This window comes from Coenobita brevimanus, chromosome 97, assembly GCF_032717465.1.
Source record: "Coenobita brevimanus isolate Jiangsu-jjx chromosome 97, ASM3271746v2, whole genome shotgun sequence".
NCBI classification, from domain to species: domain Eukaryota; kingdom Metazoa; phylum Arthropoda; class Malacostraca; order Decapoda; family Coenobitidae; genus Coenobita; species Coenobita brevimanus.
In genome coordinates, this window is record NC_137050.1 from 35,514,960 (window position 1) to 35,534,959 (window position 20,000).

The 20,000-nt window shown below is 43.8% G+C and overlaps 1 protein-coding gene across 1 annotated transcript in view; it reads left to right on the plus strand.

Moving 5' to 3' along the window:
• Window positions 1-20,000, plus strand: part of LOC145413654 (uncharacterized) — a 332,513-nt gene that overhangs the window by 193,489 nt on the left and 119,024 nt on the right. Inside the window, exon 5 of the mRNA XM_080283312.1 lies at window positions 14,563-14,644. Coding sequence (XP_080139438.1) covers window positions 14,563-14,644 — 82 coding nt within the window. The remainder of the gene's footprint in view (window positions 1-14,562; window positions 14,645-20,000) is intronic.

Consider the following 20,000-nt stretch of genomic DNA (forward strand, 5'->3'; position numbering starts at 1 on the left):
AAGGCAGACAGTGAGACAAGCTGTGAGGCACGACGGCAGGCAGTGAAGAAGGAAACAATAGGCACTGAGACAAGCATTTAGATAGGAAGTGAGATAGGCAGGATGTATGGCTGGCAGACGGGTTAGCAGTGAGGTAGGCAGGAAGGCACGTAGGCAGTGAGACAGGCAGGCAGTGAGACAAGTAGTGAAACAGGCAGGGAGGCAGGCAGGCAGTGAGACAGGTAGTGAAGAAGGCAGGCAAATTTTGAAGGCATCATGACTGCGCTGTTGCTTGGAGAGGTGATGATGGAGATGGTGATGGTGGTGAGTTGATGATGATGGTGTGTAAAATATTGGTGGTTGTGGTGACGGTAATAATGGTGATACCTTATGATGATGATGATGATGATGACGATGGAGAGGGTGATAATGATGAGTTGATGATGATGGTGGGTAAAATATTGGTGTGTGTGGTAATGTTGATGATGGTGATACCTGATGATGATGATGATGATGACGATGGAGAGGGTGATGATGGTGAGTTGATGATGATGGTGGGTAAAATATTGGTGTGTGTGGTGGTGACGATGATGGTGGGTAAAATATTGGTGTGTGTGGTGGTGACGATGATGGTGATACCTGATGATGATGATGGGGTGGTAGTGGTGAAGGAAATGAGTGAGATGATGGTGATACAGGTAATGCAGGTGTGATAATACAGGTGCTGGGAGTGGGCCAAGATGATGAGTACGATGACAGCCCCGGGTTTGATAAAGAGATACTAAAAATTTTTGTGGATAGGAAAATTATTATCGCATGCATAATTTATCAGCTGACACGAAAAATGGTACCCGTGAACTAGTGGGGCCAAAATTTAATTAGTCACTTGAAATTATGGAGGGGAAAAAAAAAGTAAGGAGGGTAGAGAAGGAATAGAGGAAGATGGAGAGGTGGAAGGGGAGGTAAAGTGATGAGAGATGTGGCCTGCTGTCCGAAAGAATGCGGTTTCGATCCGAGGTTACGGTAGGGAATAGTTTAATATTTTAGATTTCCTTAACTCAGAATTTTACTGCTTTCCCATAAGACCCACCGACATGTCACCAAAACACTTGCGCTAATACCATCAGATCAGCCCTGAATGAGACAACCCTAATTTTAATTCACTGTGGACGGCGGTATTAGGGTCCAAGTGGTGGCATGTGAAGGAGTGCGGCAGGCAGGAGGACTGATGGCCCTCAGGGAACGGAGCGTCATGTCTGTACCCAATGTCGACCACACACACACACACACACACACACAGACTCGCTCTCTCTCTCTCTCTCTCTCTCTCTCTCCTCACACACACACACACACACACACACACACACACACACACACACACACACACACACACACACACACGAAGCCCAATGTTTTTCCAGTAATCTCTGAACCGCATGACGAAGCCGGAATGTGTTGGTCGTCTCTGTATGGCTGCTAACTGCACTCTGTAATATAGGATGCAGGCTAAACACACACAAAAAAATTAGAAATTCCACATCATACATTACATGCCTTCCTTCCATTTCACGATGTATGGTGTAGCCCTTTCACCACGATGGCATCTTCTATATTTCACTCTTGTTCAACCTCCTGGAGTTTAATCGAATCCGGCGAGACTTTTCGAGCCAGAGGTGTTAAATACAATCAATCAAATCAATCATTTCCTGTGGCACCCTCGGGGATGCATAGGGCCTCGATGAACTCACACCACCAAATCCTATCTTGTGCTAACTCCTCAAGATCTCCCCAACACTCATCTCCAGCTTCCCGTCTCATTGTCCTCACCCACGTCTCTTTTAGCCTTCCTCTACCTCTCCTACCAGGTGCCACCCACCCTGGTGTACCTTGTACTATTCCCTGTCTCCTATACACATGTCCTAGCCACTTCCATCGTGAGAATCTAACATATTCATCGATCGGCTGCACTCCCGTTATTTCTCTAATTCTACTATTTGGTATCCTTTCCCACCACTTAACTCCTAATATTCTTCTAAGTGCTTTATTTCCAAACACCAAGAATTTATTTTCCATAGTCACTGTGCTGTACCAAGACTCGTGTCCATAAATTAAGATACTCCTAACCATTACCTTATAAAGTTTGATTTTTGTATGCACAGAGAAATTATTATTATTCCAAATATTTTTAAGCATTCCCATTGCCTGATTAGCCTTCTTTAACCTTTCCTCGAATTCAAAGTTCAAAGAACCATCCTTGGCTAAATAAGTACCTAAATATTTAAACTTATCAACTTGCTTTACAACCATACCTCCAATTACACATTCCTGCGCATTTTCCATATTCATATTGATTATTTCAGTTTTTCCACAATTAATAACCAAACCCACCTTGCGACCTTCACTCACCAAACAGTCCAACACTCTCTGCATCTCTTCTGGCCCATCACAAATAAAAACTATATCATCTGCATAATCTAAATCCAAGTTTCCTGTTCTCTCCCCAAAGTATACCTGCACCGGTTTCTGTTCCAACACGTTTCATAATGTAATCAATGACCAATATAAATAGTAAAGGAGATAGAACACCACCTTGAATTACTCCGGACTTGACTTCAAACGAATCACTCAGACAACCATCAACCATCACTTTACAAAATGTGTCCTCATGCATGTTCATAATGACCCTCACAAACTCCTCTGGTATTCCATAATGTCTCATGATCTTCCCCATAGACTCTCTCTCGAAACACTATCAAAAGCCTTTTCAAAATCAACAAAACAAAGACTTAACGGTACTCTCATTTCATTAACTTGCTGCATCAAATGCCTAACTATAAAGATCTGATCATTGCAACCACGTCCCTTTCTAAAACCAGCCTGTTCATCCCTCAGAATACCCTCAACCACCGGCTCCAACCTATTTAACAACACTCTACTGAAAACTTTCAAAGCTATCGGTGACAAAAGAGATTCCCCTCCAATTACCACATTCACTCAGGTCTCCCTTCTTCGGAACTCTAACAATTACACCATTCTTCCAAACTGATGGTAGTAACCCCGTCACCCATATCTTATTGAATAGCTTGGTCAAGATCATTATTAATCTATCCCCTCCACTTTAAACATTTCCGGAAATAAACCATCCTCCCCCTGGTGCCTTATTATTCTTTAACTGTTTTACTGCTTTCTCCACTTCTGCAAGCCTCAACTCTCCTGTTTCTATATTTAAATCTTCCTGAGCAGACGGTATATCCTCTTCTGGTGGTATTGGTCTATTAAGAACTGTCTCAAAATGCTCTTTCCATCTATTTTTAATATCTCCATCTTTGGTCAATAAATTTCCTTCCCTGTCTCTAACTGGTATTTCCTTGCGTTTACCTGCATTACCACTCAGTTCTCTGATCGATTCATATGCTATTCTTTGACTCTGTCCATCATTTTTGTTTATTAGGATTTCAGTCTCTGCAACCTTTTCATCCACACATCTTCTTTTATCTCTCCTAGCTAACCTTCTTACTTCTGAATTCAAACTCCAGTACGCAGCTCTTGCTAATTCAATCTCTCGTTCATCAACGCATTGCATCTCACTCCTCAATTTAGCCTCACCTCTCTTTTTTATCATATCCACCGTTTCCTCTGATATCCATTTCTTTCTCCTGAATCTATGTCTCCTTCCAATCGTACATTCAGCAGTCTCATGCAAAACTTTGTTCACATCCTCCCACATCTCATCTACACTTCTCTTCCCCTCTTCCAACGTTTCCAACACCAAGAACCTATTTCTGCATTCTAATCTGAATTCCTCCTTTTCTTCTCCTTCCCTTCTAAGCTTAACAATATCGTATCTACCAACACCAGATTTTTCCTTCTTCTGATTTTTAAGTTTAAACCTTATTTTTTCAATGCTGAGTTGATGGTCACTACCAATATCCGCTCCCCGTTTAACATGAACATCTAGCAGAGAACTTCTATGCCTCCTACTGATAGCGATGTGATCAATCTGATTTTTATATTTTCCACACGGTGACACCCAAGTTGTCTTGTGTATATTGCAATGCTGAAAGAGTGTGCCCCCCTATGAATAAGTCATTTGCTAGACAGAAGCTTCCAAACCTCACTCCGTTTTCACTCATCCTACTACCAACTCCCATCTTACCCATACATGCCTCAAATCCCTCATTTGAACAGCCCATTACTGCATTAAAGTCTCCAACGCAGATCAAAACATCATGTCTAGGTACCCTTCCTACTCCTTCTTGCAACTTTTCATAAAATGTGTCTTTCCTTTCATCGAGTGCATCATTAGTAGGTGCATAACACACAAACAGACTGATGTTGCCATGATTTGATTTAAACCGTGCGTATAGCAATCGCTCATCTATAGGATCCCATTCACTTAAAGCCTTATTTGCCTTACAACCCAGCAACAATCCTACTCCCTGATAATGCATTCCGTCCTGTCGGCCAGATATCAATAAACGTATACCATCCTCCAAATCCAACTTATCGACTCCAGTTAATCTAGTTTCTGTCAGAGCACAAATATCAAGTCCGTAATTTTGAAAAACCTTCACTAACTCATCGATTTTACCGTCATGATTTAGCGTTCTCACATTCCAGTTACCAATTTTAATTGTATTTTTTGCATTGACAAAGGAATTAGACCGTAATTGAGGCAACCGTGAGATTCTTAGCACCCCCTGCCCATTTAAGGGCTGCACGGGACTGGGGGCCATTATTGTTCTTTCAGAGTCCATCAAGGTTTCTTTGGCTAACTTCCTGAACACCTCGCCATTGTGTTGCAGTCGCAGTAGGCAGCTAACTTGCCTGATTGCCCACACCCGAAAGACCCAGCTATGCTGTAGCCAGTCACGTGCCGGCATGCTTCCCAGCCATTTCACTCTCAAGGAGTTCCTCTGCCTGAGAAAGCAACCACCCCCCTGCTCCCGAGGGCTTTTGATCTGTGTAGGTAGATCTGTGTTAAATACAGCCATCATTAATCCACTTGCCTTCACCATTGTAATTATTCCTTCTTGGCCAATTTTCCTTCCCCCAAATTTATACTGACAGACACCGTACATCATTGGCTCTATAAACGTTTGCTCTGTTATAAACTCAAAAAAAAAAAAAAAAAAGAAAAAAAAAAAGACGAGACTATGGCGATGTTTGTGGACTGTAAATAAAAAAAGTAAATATATTCTTTGCCTTGTGGGGTCCAAATATTGCCCACGGTCAGTACGATTTAAAAATGTTACCGATGTTTGATACTGCCAAAATTTCTCAAAAGATAATAATGATAATGATAATAATAGTAACAATAATAATAATGATTAACAATAATAATAATAATCACAATAATGATAATAATAAAAATAACGGTGATGATTATAACAACAATTAGAGGGGCACTGGAGCGCCTCTCTCCGACGAGGGCAACGTAGTATCCAAACCACTCTTCATAATGGGTTAGGTTTTCTCAACACTGATTAGGCCGGATTTCGCAATTTGTGTTTTCAGGATCCAGAATCTGTAATACGATCCGGATCGGTCCCGAAAGTTAATCGATTGTTCCCTGGGACATGGGCTATCTAGCCACAAAATTTGGTCCAAATCTCTCGTATAATTTTTGAGTAATCCTGCTAACAGACAAACAAACTAACAGACAAACAGGGGTGAAAACATACTCTATTTATCGGAGAGAATAATAATAATAATAATAATAATAATAATAATAATATGGAGAAGGACGAGGCTGAGGAGGAGGAGGGAGGCGAGGGTGAGAAGAAGGAACTCGTAATATGTGGCACGGGTTGGCACCTGTGTTAGCAGCTTCTGGTGTGTCTCCAGTCACCCCTTGAGAGAGTGGAGTTGCCCAGTGTCTAATTCTGTGCCACGTGTCAACGATAATACTGACGCTGGATTTGTACTTCTGGCTTTATAATCATGCCTACATGTACGTATATATGTATCAACTAACCCTGATGATTGTTTTTGATAAGACCTTCCAAACACCGACATTCGACACCCCGAATTCGGTCCAGATTGATGCCTAGTGAAGGAGTGTTTTGACTACCACCTACAACAGTTTCGTTGAGTGAATTGTGAGTAGCAGTGTGTATAGAGTTTAGGTTTAATATTCAGTGTACGTATGCATGTGTGTCAGTGAGGCAGACCACACTGATATCCTCTGCGGGGGTGCTTGGCCAAATTTGTGCAACTACCATGGGCACGCCCTTGGCCGGGTAAGAGGCGTGTGAGCCATTATGTCTTGTTAGAATAAGACGCGAAGCCTAGAGAATGTTTGCCCCAAGAACAATTGATATGAATCTTACGCACTACCCTCGTCATTGCAAAATAAACCCGAAAAATATTTGACGATACTGACGCGTCGCATTCGTTGCTCGGCTTAACCTCTTCATTAAGAGAAGCCTTACCTTCGGGGAAATCGTCTGGAAGTAGGAAGAATAAACCAATAACATATGCCATCTGATTCAAGGGGTTAAGCCTTAGCTGAAGGAGATCGACTGGAATTAACAAGAATAGGCCGAGTTAATTCATCACGTAATTCAAAGCGTTAAGTTCAGATGCCCAGGTCGCCAAAGAAAAAGTCCTTCCACAAACGCACGTTCTCGAAATAAATCCAGGTCCCCTCCCACTGCCACGGCAATGCTCTAATTGGCCGTAAGGTAAGAAGTTTAGGAGGAAGGGTGGCAAATATACCGCCATTAGAATATCAAAGTGCCTGGGAGATTGGGTCTGCCTCGTTCTGCTTTGTATATGACGGGAGATGGGAGGGAGTGGAAAGAGGGTCAACGATGGCCTCCAGACTCTCTTATTGGGGAGAGAGAGAGAGAGAGAGAGAGAGAGAGAGAGAGAGAGAGAGAGAGAGAGAGAGGTATGGTAATCAGTGGGATTGATTTAAAAAACGTATTGTGTAATCTACCTCTGTGGACGATCTTTTGGTCGATGGTAGAGTATGTGCGTTTATGTATCTGTGTGTACTTGCGTTTGTGTGTCTGTGTTTGTGCGTTTGTGTATCTGTGTGTATGTGCGTTTGTGTATCTGTGTGTATGTGCGTTTGTGTATCTGTGTGTATGTGCGTTTGTGTATCTGTGTGTATGTGCGTTTGTGTATCTGTGTGTATGTGCGTTTGTGTATCCGTGTGTATGTGCGCTTTTTTATCTGTGTGTATGTGCAGTACGTAATTGCGTGTCACAGGACGAAGACTATCCTTGTGATGAACACCACGAATTTGTCATCTTTCATTTCACCCGTTCAACATGATGGCTAATTTTCAATCCTGTTACTGATACCTCCTGAAGATTATGTTGTGAGGAAGTTATCAAAGTGGAGGGGCCAGACACAGCCCTAGTTAACACCTTCACTGTTAGGTGTTCTTACCTGTATATTACTGTCATGGAGCTGCAAAATTGAGTTGAAAATGACATATTAATGCTGATGTGGCCATGTACACGTACTGTATACTCAGATTTATGTACCCCCTTGCATCATGAGGTAATTCGTTCCCTTGTTCCAGTATACCCACTACTTCTTGAGGTAATTCGTTCCCTTGTTCCAGTATACCCACTACTTCTTGAGGTAATTCGTTCCCTTGTTCCAGTATACCCACTACTTCTTGAGGTAATTCGTTCCCTTGTTCCAGTATACCCACTACTTCTTGAGGTAATTCGTTCCCTTGTTCCAGTATACCCACTACTTCTTGAGGTAATTCGTTCCCTTGTTCCAGTATACCCACTACTTCTTGAGGTAATTCGTTCCCTTGTTCCAGTATACCCACTACTTCTTGAGGTAATTCGTTCCCTTGTTCCAGTATACCCACTACTTCTTGAGGTAATTCGTTCCCTTGTTCCAGTATACCCACTACTTCTTGAGGTAATTCGTTCCCTTGTTCCAGTATACCCACTACTTCTTGAGGTAATTCGTTCCCTTGTTCCAGTATACCCACTACTTCTTGAGGTAATTCGTTCCCTTGTTCCAGTATACCCACTACTTCTTGAGGTAATTCGTTCCCTTGTTCCAGTATACCCACTACTTCTTGAGGTAATTCGTTCCCTTGTTCCAGTATACCCACTACTTCTTGAGGTAATTCGTTCCCTTGTTCCAGTATACCCACTACTTCTTGAGGTAATTCGTTCCCTTGTTCCAGTATACCAACTACTTCTTGAGGTAATTCGTTCCCTTGTTCCAGTATACCCACTACTTCTTGAGGTAATTCGTTCCCTTGTTCCAGTATACCCACTACTTCTTGAGGTAATTCGTTCCCTTGTTCCAGTATACCCACTGCTTCTTGAGGTAATTCGTTCCCCTGTTCCAGTATACCCACTACTTCTTGAGGTAATTCGTTCCCTTGTTCCAGTATACCCACTACTTCTTGAGGTAATTCGTTCCCTTGTTCCAGTATACCCACTACTTCTTGAGGTAATTCGTTCCCTTGTTCCAGTATACCCACTACTTCTTGAGGTAATTCGTTCCCTTGTTCCAGTATACCTACTACTTCTTGAGGTAATTCGTTCCCCTGTTCCAGTATACCCACTACTTCTTGAGGTAATTCGTTCCCTTGTTCCAGTATACCCACTACTTCTTGAGGTAATTCGTTCCCTTGTTCCAGTATACCCACTACTTCTTGAGGTAATTCGTTCCCATGTTCCAGTATACCCACTACTTCTTGAGGTAATTCGTTCCCTTGTTCCAGTATACCCACTACTTCTTGAGGTAATTCGTTCCCTTGTTCCAGTATACCCACTACTTCTTGAGGTAATTCGTTCCCTTGTTCCAGTATACCCACTACGTCTTGAGGTAATTCGTTCCCTTGTTCAAGATACTATTTCGAATCTGTATTTTCGTACATCTTTAATATATAATTCAGGAGCTCGTAATCGTTCCTTCGTGAAATTGGTATCTCCCAACATCTTGCTGCTTTATCTTTTTCACCATCTTACAATCATTTCTCGTAGTCTCATAGTAATTGATAGTGTGAGATTGTCTTTATCAAATATAGGAAATCACTTGACACACATGGACAGTGCTAAGAATCATCTCTCTTCATTTCGCCCTGTAGTGTTATGATGATAGAATATTCCAGCCTGCACAAAGAACTCTATGCGGGTAAACATCTCCATTCATTTCTACCTGCCCGACAACATTCATTTTTTTGGCATGAGGGTATGAAACTACCTCAGCATAGGCTACTTACTCCCTCGCCTGAAAAACACTGTGATGAAAACCTTATATGTATTCACTCACTCACACCAGCATCGCCCTTACGTTTGACCAGCATTGTGTGTGTGTGGGGGGGGGGTTGTGTGTGTGTGTGGCCACCTCGTTAAGTCAGTGTTGCGTAGTGGTGGTAGCCGCCGCGTGCTCAGATTAGCAGCTGGCTCGAGTGCCTGGCTGCCTGTGTGTGTGTGTGTGTGTGTGTGTGTGTGTGAGAGAGAGAGAGAGAGAGAGAGAGAGAGAGAGAGAGAGAGAGAGATGCGGGGGGGTAGGGGGTCTGTGGTGTGATAAGGCAATGAATATTCAGATGGAGTACATGTATTAACTCCATCCCTCTTCACATCCAGCCCTTTTCCCCTTCAGCCCCGTGACGTATTCAGTATTTCACTCTTCCTCCAGACGATTTTATTCAGCTTGTGAGACACCCTTAGAACTGCTGTGGTGAATTAGGTCCATCACCCACCCCTTTTGCCACAATAAATATCCCGCCAATAAATTGTATATAGGTAGGAAGACTAAGTTCGTTGGCTGATGGTGTTGTTACAGTGATTGGTTCTGACGTCTTAAACTGTTTCTGTGCCTTTTTACATGTCGTTGTCGTAATGCTCGCTGTTTGTGGCTGTTTACTCGTGTCTGCCTTTTCTTATTCGCTTTCTACTTACCTGTTTCTGTTAGTCAGTCGTTCAGTCAGTCAAGTAAGAAAGCAGGCAAGCATGTAATCGGTGAATCAGATAAGCTGTTAATTAATCAGTATATCAGTAATCATTCAGTTGGTCTCTCTCCTTCTGTCTTTATTATATAACGGTATCTATCTGTATATCAATCTGTCTATCTATCTGTCTATATCTGTCTTTATCTGTCTATTTGTCTATCTGTCCATCTATCTATATATCTATCTGTCTGTCTATCTATCCGTCTGTGTTTGTCTATCTGTATCTGTCTATCTGTCTGTCTGGCTGTCTGTATCTGTCTGTCTATCTATCTATCTATCTATCTATGAATGGGTGGGAGGGAAAAACTGGATAGGGCTTAAGTTCTTATTTCCCTAACGTTTCCTGCGTCACAGTACCCAGGCTGTGGATTACCCGAAACGTCATAGAGATAAAGAACTTAAACTCTTTCCTTTTTTTCCCCCTCTCATCCATTTTTATTCACACAATTGATTATTTATTTATTCAATTGTCTATTCACATATTCATTCTCCTTCCAGTATAAAAATGAATATCGTGCAGGTCAGATAAAGTTACAATGCCATTCACTGCGATGCGTCTCTGCTAAACTGAATAATTTGCCTGGCGGTGGTAAGAATGCAAACGAAAAAGTCATCATATAAGAGAGGTAAATTGTGACTAGTTCTAACCTTTCTCCTTACAAGACGTCTTCCTTTTGGTTCATAAAATCGTCTGGCTGAAGCAGATGTGAATGATAAAAGACGTCATTGCAGTGAAATGGTTAATATCAGACTCTCGTTTAAACCCCGTCAGTACAGTAATATCTTTTTCCTGTAGTCTGTTCCTGCAACCTTCTGGCGATAATATTCACCTATGGAAAGGCATCTTGTTTTAAAGCGAGTTGCAGAAGACCAAGGTATGTCTAAAGCAGAGTTCGGAACATCTACTCTAAGGTGCAATCGTCCGGGGAGTGCGGAAGTAAATTGTAAAAGACGCCTTCGTTTTTTAGGAGTTCAGAGATATACACGAAAGCGAAAGCCGTTAACCTCGTGGACTGAATTTCCATATCCCATTGGAACAAAATTCTGGGAAGTGATCGGTGGTGAGGCAGGTGCAATATTGACGATACACAGATCAAAATATCTCCCCTTTACCCACCAACATGTAACACGTTTTAGTTGGAAATAGGAAATTCGTGAGGTTTTACATTTGAAAGTATTGAGCTTCTGAAAAATGTATATATAAAAAAACCCAGCCTCATATTACCCTCCTCTTCGATGCTGAGGTATGGAAGTTTAGATGCCTAGGTTTGCTGCACTTGGGATTTGGCTCCAGGATATTTATAGCGTACCACCCTCCACGTACTGGCTAATAGTCGCGAAGCTCATGAGTAAAAAAAGTAGTGTTTCTTAATTAGGTTTTGAAAATGTTTCGCTCTTTCCTGAGGTCGATGGGTCCTGTCATTTTTAGGGTAGACCATCATCTTATGTTCATAGGCTGAGATTCACACACACACACACACACACACACACACACACACACACACACACACACACACACACACGTAATATGTGTGTGTGTGTGTGTGTGTGTGTGTGTGTGTTAGGATGATTAAGGTATACATGGACTCCTGCCATCTCTCTCTCTCTCTCTCTCTCTCTCTCTCTCTCTCGTTTCTTCCAGAGCAAATTTTAGCCATGAAAGGTATAATAGTCAAGAAAATGCCATGCCCTTGTTCATGATTTTTGCACGAATAGTGAGATGTCATGTGAAGTGGGCATCTGGAAAGAAAGAAAAACACGTGGAAGGTGTCTGACTGTGAGGTTTTAGTAGGAAATAGGATGATGATGATGATGATGAGAGACGGGATGTATGATGATGATGATGAAAGATGATAAAAGATGGCATGTATTTTTGACGCGATGGGTGAATGACTGTGTGTTGCATTTCGCTGAACACTGTGTATGGTTGATTGGTTTTGTGCTTTACGGTACCTTTTCTGTTGCTGGTTTCCTCCCTGTTAGTGTTTTAGTGGGAAATAAGATGGTGATGACAGTGATGGTGATGATGAGAGATGGGATGTATGATGATGATGGTGATGAAAGATGGGATGAATGATGATGATGAAAGACGGGATGTATGATGATGATGATGATGAAAAACGGAATGTATGGTGATGATGGTGATGATAATGATGAAAGATCGGATGTATGATGATGATGATGGTGATAAAAGCCAAGATATGTAATGAAAAGGGGGAAACGAGCCCACACAAATATCTTACCCTCCCCGATATACTGCCGGCATCGCGGAGTCATTATTTTCCGACGTCATGTAAAGGTGGAAAGTCAACGGTGTGTCGGGAGGTGCGGGGGAAATATTGACGTGCTGTAAGAGTGAGAGAGGATTAGTGGACTACATGTTGCAAGCCTTCATCAACTTCCCTTCGTCCCTTCTTGACCTTTGCAACTGAAGGACACAGATTGCAAATGATTTTTCTTAGCCTACGAGATCCTTCCTCCTCGCCCATCGCGTACGGGGATAATTGTGTCTTTATGCAGCCCCCATCAGTTCGAAAAATCTATTCTTTGATCATTGGAATCGGCTAGACATTGTAGGCGATAGCAATGACATCATCGGTCTGAAGGGATACTTTGTTCACTCCTTCCCTTTCTGTTCACTTAGGTATTTATTTTGTTTTGTAGTTTTCCTCTCCCTTTCGTCTCCTCGTTCGTCCTCGTTTCCTCTTTGCGCGTTTCGCAAATTCCTTTCCTTAAAAAAAAAAAAAAAACGTAAGTTAGTTTTATGTTGGTTTTTCGCTGTTGAGAGAGAGAGAGAGAGAGAGAGAGAGAGAGAGAGAGAGAGAGAGAGAGAGAGAGAGAGAGAGAGATTACAGTTAACGAGTGACAGAAAAAAACAATCATGGTTATTGAATTAGGATATCCAGTACACTACAATACTTTTTTCCCTTATTTTTTTCATCCTGTATTTCAGAATGTGTGCATCGTTTAGTGTGTGAGATGTGGCCAAGCGTATCGAAGGCTAGAATGACTGTGTTTGGAAGCGTGGCACTTTTTTGTTGGGCACTCTCTTGATAGTTCTCTTACTCTTGTGCTTTCCTCCTCTTGTTTCTGAAATTCTGGATCCTTTTACCTCATGTATGGGGGGAAAGAAGACTGATATGATGATGATGATGATTTTAGAAAGTAATGACGTCAGTAACAATGATATGCATACTCAGTAACGCCCTTTAAACGATCCCGTCTTTACTGTTTTACTTGTGATATATCCAGAAGGTTTTATTTGGCACAAGCAACACTTAGAGAACTGGATAAGATACATGTATCCTTGGTGAATCCTTTCAGTATCACGGGGCTCTCCTCAGTGGAATGAAATTGGCTGGTAGGAGCAAGAGTAACAGCATAACCACACCATCGTAGGGCAGTGGATAACCCTTTCATGACCTGGACTACTTGGTGTTCTCTTCCAACTAATGCCGGGCTATTTTATTCAGCTGACCGATTCATAGCAGCCTGAAAGCGTTAATCCTGGTACAATTAACCCTCTCAAGGTGTGGACAAGGCCAGTATTAAATTCCACCTGTTGCACGGGTATTATTCAGCTGCGAGTGTCATTGGAACCTGAAAGTGTTAAGGGTATTTTATTCTGTCGTTCAACCTCTCACCTGTGCCCTCACCTGAGACCACACCTGCACATCCAAATTGCCTTTCAGCCTCTTCAGTCCGATGACGTACTTTACTTCACTCATGCTACTACTACTACAGGATTATATTCAAACGAGGGAAGGCTTTTCGAGATGGGGTGATTAACATAGCCTTCAGTAATCAGTTCACCTCAATGATATCTCCCCTGAAGCCCAGCATTGTCGTGTGGAAGCAGTGAGGATAGACACGAAAATGACGTACTGAGACTGAAGGGATGAAATTATGACACAGAATCCACCAGGCCATTATGTTTGTCGCTGTGTGTAATTTGGGAAGCGAATTGGATTATAATCAGCTCCAGCAATAAACTCCTGACGTTGTTTAATTCCGTGTGTGTGTGTGTGTGTGTGTGTGTGTGTGTGTGTGTGTGTGTGTGTGTGTGTGTGTGTGTGTGTGTGTGATAGCACTTTAGGTATGTGGTGTCATTGGTTAAGGGAATGTTGTCCTCTGATACCCCCTCCTTCTTCCTCTATCCCTCTCCCCTCCTCCCTCCCTCTCTCTCACCGTCTCCCTCTCTCTCACCCTCTCCCTCCCTCTCTCTCTCTCTCTCCCTCCCTCTCTCTCTGGCTGTGATACAATCTCTCCCACTCGCCCAAAGAGACTTGCCCTAAATAGTGGGATCATGTCACTCATTCACACACGCGCACGTTACTCATTCATTGTGTCACTTATGCTCATTGATTCATTATTACTCATTCACGCTTACACACTCACTGACTCTGCACAGTTTAGGTTAGAATCACTGTCATTCATTCACTCGCTCTGACTCACTCGCGTACACTCATTCACTGACACATTCTCCTTCATTCATTCATTCATTCGTTTTCACTCACTAATTCATTCATCACTCACTCGTTTCCCTCAATCGTTCACTTTCACCCAGGCACTCATTTGCACACCTGTCTCCCTCACCCCCGCACCCATCCCATTCTGACCACGTATCTCCTCCTCAGGGTTCGGCTACGAGGATGAGCAGGCCGACCCCACGTCCTTCCTTGAGGCCATTGACCAACTGGCCCTCGCATTCTCCAGCAGGTAGGTCCCCCTCTGACACTGCCTCTCTCAGGTTCTCCTCAAGGCCTCAAGATCCTCTCAAGCCCTCTTCAAGATTCTCTCAGGTCCTCCTCAGTATCATCTTAGGTCCACTTCAAGCTCCTCTCAGGTCCCCCCCAAGGTTCTCTTATCCTGTCAGATCTCCTTCAAGGTCCTCTCAGGTCTCCTCCTTCGGTCTCCTTCTCAGGTTCTTTTCAGATCTTTTCTCGGTCCCCTTCAGGTCCCCCTCTAGGGTTCCCTTCACATACTCTCTCAGGTCCGTATCAGATACTTCTCTCAGGTCCCCTTTACGTTAGCTTTGGATTCCCCTCTCAGATTATCTTTGGGTCCCTTTCGATTCCCTTCTAAGGTCCCATTTAGGTCCCCTTCATGTCCTCTTTTCAATTCCCCTTCAGATTTTCCTCTCAGATCCTCCTCAGGTCTCTCTCAGGTCCCTTTCAGGTCTCATTCTCAGGTTTTTCTCTCAGGTCCCTCACTGGTCCACTTCAGGTCCCCCTCATGTCTGTCTCAGGTCTCTCTTCAGGTCCTTTCTCAGGTTTCACTTTAGGTGTCCTTCACACTCCCCTCAGGTCTCCCCTCTTAGGGTTTCTTCAGGTCTCCTTCAGGTCCCCCTGTGATAGTCGTCCCCTCTGATAGTCGTATTCCTTGTGATAGTTGTCCCCTCTGATAGTCGTATTCCTTGTGATAGTTGTCCCCTCTGATAGTCGTATTCCTTGTGATAGTTGTCCCCTCTGATAGTCGTATTCCTTGTGATAGTTGTCCCCTCTGATAGTCGTCCCCTCTGATAGTCGTCCCCTCTGATAGTCGCTCCCTCTGATAGTCGCCTCCTCTGATAGTCGTCCCTTCTGTTAGTCGTCCCTTCTGATAGTCGTCCCTTCTGATAGTCGTCCCTTCTGATAGTCGTCCCCTGTGATAGTCGTCCCCCTGTGATAGTCGTCCCCCTGTGATAGTCGTCCCCTGTGATAGTCGTCCCCTTTGATAGTCGTCCCCTCTGATAGTCGTCCCCTCTGATAATCGCCTTCCTCTGATAGTCGTCGCCTCTGATAGTCGTTGCCTCTGATAATCGTTGCCTCTGATAATCGCCCCCTCTGATAGTCGTCTCCTGTGATTTCCGTATCCCTCTGATAGTCGTCCCTTCTGATAGTCGTCCCCTCTGATAGTCGCCCCCCTCTGATAGTCGTCCCCTCTGATAGTCGCCCACTCTCATAGTCGTATCCCTCTGATAGTCGTCCCCTCTGATAGTCGTCCCCTCTGATAGTCGTCCCCTCTGATAGTCGTCCCCTCTGATAGTCGTCCCCTCTGATAGTCGTCCCCTCTGATAGTCGTCCCCTCTGATAGTCGCCCCCTTCAGAGTCGTCAGTTTGGGAGGACTCAGGAAAATATACATCCATCAGAATATGTCAACAGGATCCCGTGTACCCGATCTGCGCCGTGTCACCCGAGGGCATTGAGGGACGCTTGCAAGGTCTAAGCTGGAAGACACAGATGATATATTTTCTCTTCTCTCTGTAGTGTGTGAATGTGGATTTCTTGGAAGGATTTTTGTGTGGTGATTCTGTTTTTTTTTTTTTTTTTATACATCGCTGCCACCAGGTCTTGTTTCCGCGATATGATTTTCCCCACTGGCTTTTACCCCTTCGTATACTGGATTCTAACTAAGCCTTGTCTTCGTTTGGCCTTTTTATTCCAGTGATTTTACTTTATGTACCGTACCTTAAACCAGTCTTGATACCGTCCTCATCTAGAGAACGGTGTGTATGTTCCTTGTAATGTAGATATATATTTTTTTTATCTCTGTGCACCGAGGTGTTTGATTTACTGATCTGCAATTGTTTGAAACACACTAAGAAGAACCATGAAACATACCATGAAGCCACGAAACAAAGCATGAAATAGACCAAAAAAAAAAAAAAAGCAAAAAAAAAAAAAAAACTGAGGGGGGAGTGAGTTGGGGGAGGGCAGTCAAATGGTGGGTGACAGAGCGACTTGGAGGCGTTTTGTCTGCGGCCACCCTTTGCGGGATTTGGGCGTCGGGCTATAGATAGGAGAGATAGGTAGATAATGCTCCACGTCCTGATACATATCCGAAATTTTATGACTCGGGGACATTGTCAAACTATCGATCACATGAATAAGAACAATTTTTAGGGATTGTACGTTGACCTAATGACACGCAGAGCCAATCATCAGGGAGTTATGGACTGTCAGGCGTAAAAAAGACTGTCACTGTACTCCATAATCTCGTCCCACACTGATTTAATGATATGCAAACACAAGCGAGGAAGAAAATTATGACTTCTAAAGCACAGGTAGGTCCGTCTCTCTCTCTCTCTCTCTCTCTCTCTCTCTCTCTCTCTCTCTCTCTCTCTCTCTCTCTCTCTCTCACCGTGTTCTGACAAGGGTGAACAAGAAAAAGATGAAGAAATGGTGCTGCCTCTTCCCACGGGATTATTCAAGCGACATTACTGGGGGGGGGGGAGAGATGGAGGGAAGAGGGGGAGAGAGAGGGAGGGGAGAGAGGGGAAAGGAGAGAGGATAGATGGAGGGAAGAGAGAGAGAGAGAGGGAGAGAGAGAGGAAGGGAAGGGAGAGAGGGTATAGTGGAAGGTGAAAAAAAGTGTGAGGGGACTAATGAGAACAAGGGAAGTGGGAGAGGGGTGGGCGAGGGAGGGGAAGCAAGAGGGGAAGGGGGAGAGGGTAGGGGAGGGAGGGTGAAAAACGTGGGAGTAGGGGAAGGGGAGAGGGAAGAGGAAGCAAAGGAGGAAGGTGAAATGGGAGGAATGTGAGAGAGAGAGAGAGAGAGAGAGAGAGAGAGAGAGAGAGAGAGAGAGAGAGAGAGAGAGAGAGACGTGGTGGGGTGAGAGGGGGTAGTGAAGGGAGGGGAGGAGAAGAAAGACAAATGGGGAGGGAGAAATATAGTCCTAGAGGGAGTGTGGAAAGAGAGGGAGGAGCGGGGGAGAGAGGAGTGGTGAGAGGTGGGGAGTGGACGAGAGGAGTGGAAAATGTAGGAAGTGAGGATTTAAGGAATGGGGAGGGTGTAGGAGGAGGAGGAGGAGGAAGAGGAGGAGGAGGAGGAGGAGAGGAAGAGTGATGAGGATAGGAGTGTTGGTACAGAACAAAGAGGGATGATGAGGTGGAGTTGGGGATGAGATTTAAAGGAGAGAGAGAGAGAGAGAGAGAGAGAGAGAGAGAGAGAGAGAGAGAGAGAGAGAGAGAGATGTACAAATTAACATATAAAACAAGATCAACAGTGCTTAGAGGAAACAGCCACGCCACACCTGATGTTTCACCTTGACCCTTGACCTTGACCTTTGATGGGTTTGCACTAAAACTGAATCACATCTTGCATGATTCACGTACAATGTATATGCCAGTTTTATCGAAGTCAGGTCAGGCATTCAGAGAGAGAGAGAGAGAGAGAGAGAGAGAGAGAGAGAGAGAGCTTTTTGACCAACATTCAGACATACGAAGACCCTGTTGGTAAACGATTTGATCACAGTGGCTGAGTCTTCTGTGTCGATAAATATGCCTTCTCGGATAGTTTCATAATAACATACACAACATGACATCTGATATCCAGAATATTGCAGAATTTTGCGATTATGAAAAGTAACGTAGGTAAGTCTAATTACAGGTATTAGACTGAGCTACATAACATCATATATCAGTTATACTCGTACATATTAGACTTTGGTAAGTTTCTGCCGTTGCTGGTGATCAGTTCCAGTCAGTCTAGCCGAATAAACCCATCAACCGCAGACAAACAATCACCCCTTCAAGCCCATCCTCTGCAGTGAACCGAAGTACCTTTGTGGCCGACAGCCCTAGCCACAGCGAGGCTTGGGGAGAAGTGCGGAGGTATCGTTCCTGGGTGGACGTCGCATTTGCGTCTCCCCTCAGTTAGCAGGGCTCCAGATCGCTCCATTTCACCCCGTAATTTGGTTATATGGTTTACTTCCCAGCGTTGTAAATGGTTTCCTGCTTACATGAAATCTTTAGGCCTGTCACTCAGTGTAGAGCCACCTGAAGTGGAAAGAAGAGTAATAAAAAGTGACAGGAAGGAAAGAGAGAAGTAGGAAGAGAGGAGGGCAGGCACAGAGATAGACTGAGAAAGAGGAATGAAGAAATAGGCGGCACTACATCAAGTGAGTGAATGATGGTCTCCACCACCTACCATCATTCTAATAGTATATCTGATGTAGGATTTGGAGGAAGTGTGGGAGGCAGGGAGGGAAGGTGAGGACGAGAATGGAGGGTAAAAGAGAACGGCATGACAGCGGTATGTAAGCTTGGTGGCTTGGTCGGTTTGGCACTTGCGTCACGTTCAGAAGTTTTGGATTGGATTCGAGTCCCATGAAATGTTACTGAGATCAAGGGCCAGGCGCTGATGAGTAACACCTGTTGCAGTTGTGAAATGACGAAGTTTGTATTGTTTTGTGTCTCTCCTTTCATCGCCTGTGTCTTGCATCTGTCCATGTCCTCTGTTGACCCCCATATACTCGTGCTTTTACTTCGGAGACCAGTACGAAGGAGGGAGGGAGGGAGGGAGGAAGAACAGATCGGGCGTGGAATGCTGTCAGGATGTTCAGTAATGGTAGCAGATGTGTGTTATTTTGAGCTCATTTTTTTTTGTGTGTGTGTACTATTCGGCGTTACTGGGTCAGCCGCGACCATTGATATAACCACAACTCCCTGGACATTACACCGGCCACTCAGGACAATTTGTCTTGGGCCCGACTTTGTTTTGCGTGATTTGCACGAATTTTCTAAGAAATCCTCCTCTGTTCCACGTCTTTCTGGTCTACAGTGGCTTCACAGATCGTGTGTGGGAAAGTCGCTTTGTAGTCGCGAGAAGCTGATGGACTTTTTTTGTAGGTCTTAGAAAAAAAAAATGTTTTGCCAGTTAGTGCAGCTATTTAATATAGTGTTCATACTTTCAACTCTGTAATGGTATATCTAGGACAGTGCCAGTTACTTTATTTTGTTTTAATTTCATTTTTATCCCTATCGACAAATGTGGATAATTTTGTACTTGGGTCTTGGGATGGGGAGGCTGTGTCCCCATCCCACGTCCGGCGCGCCGTACATATTCGTAAGGTGCTTGTGACTTTCCTTTTCACCCACGCAAATATGCACTGCACCGTGACAGCTGTAGCCAAACACAGCTGACACACAAACTAATAGACGGAGAGATGTTGTGATTTGTATGTAGTCATAAATTTTTGTTTGCTGCGTTCATCATTGTGTGTGTGTGTGTGTGTGTGTGTGTGTGTGTGTGTGTGTGTGTGTTTTATGTATGTGTGCTTGTGCATGTTTGTGTGGTTTAGTGTGCTGTGTAT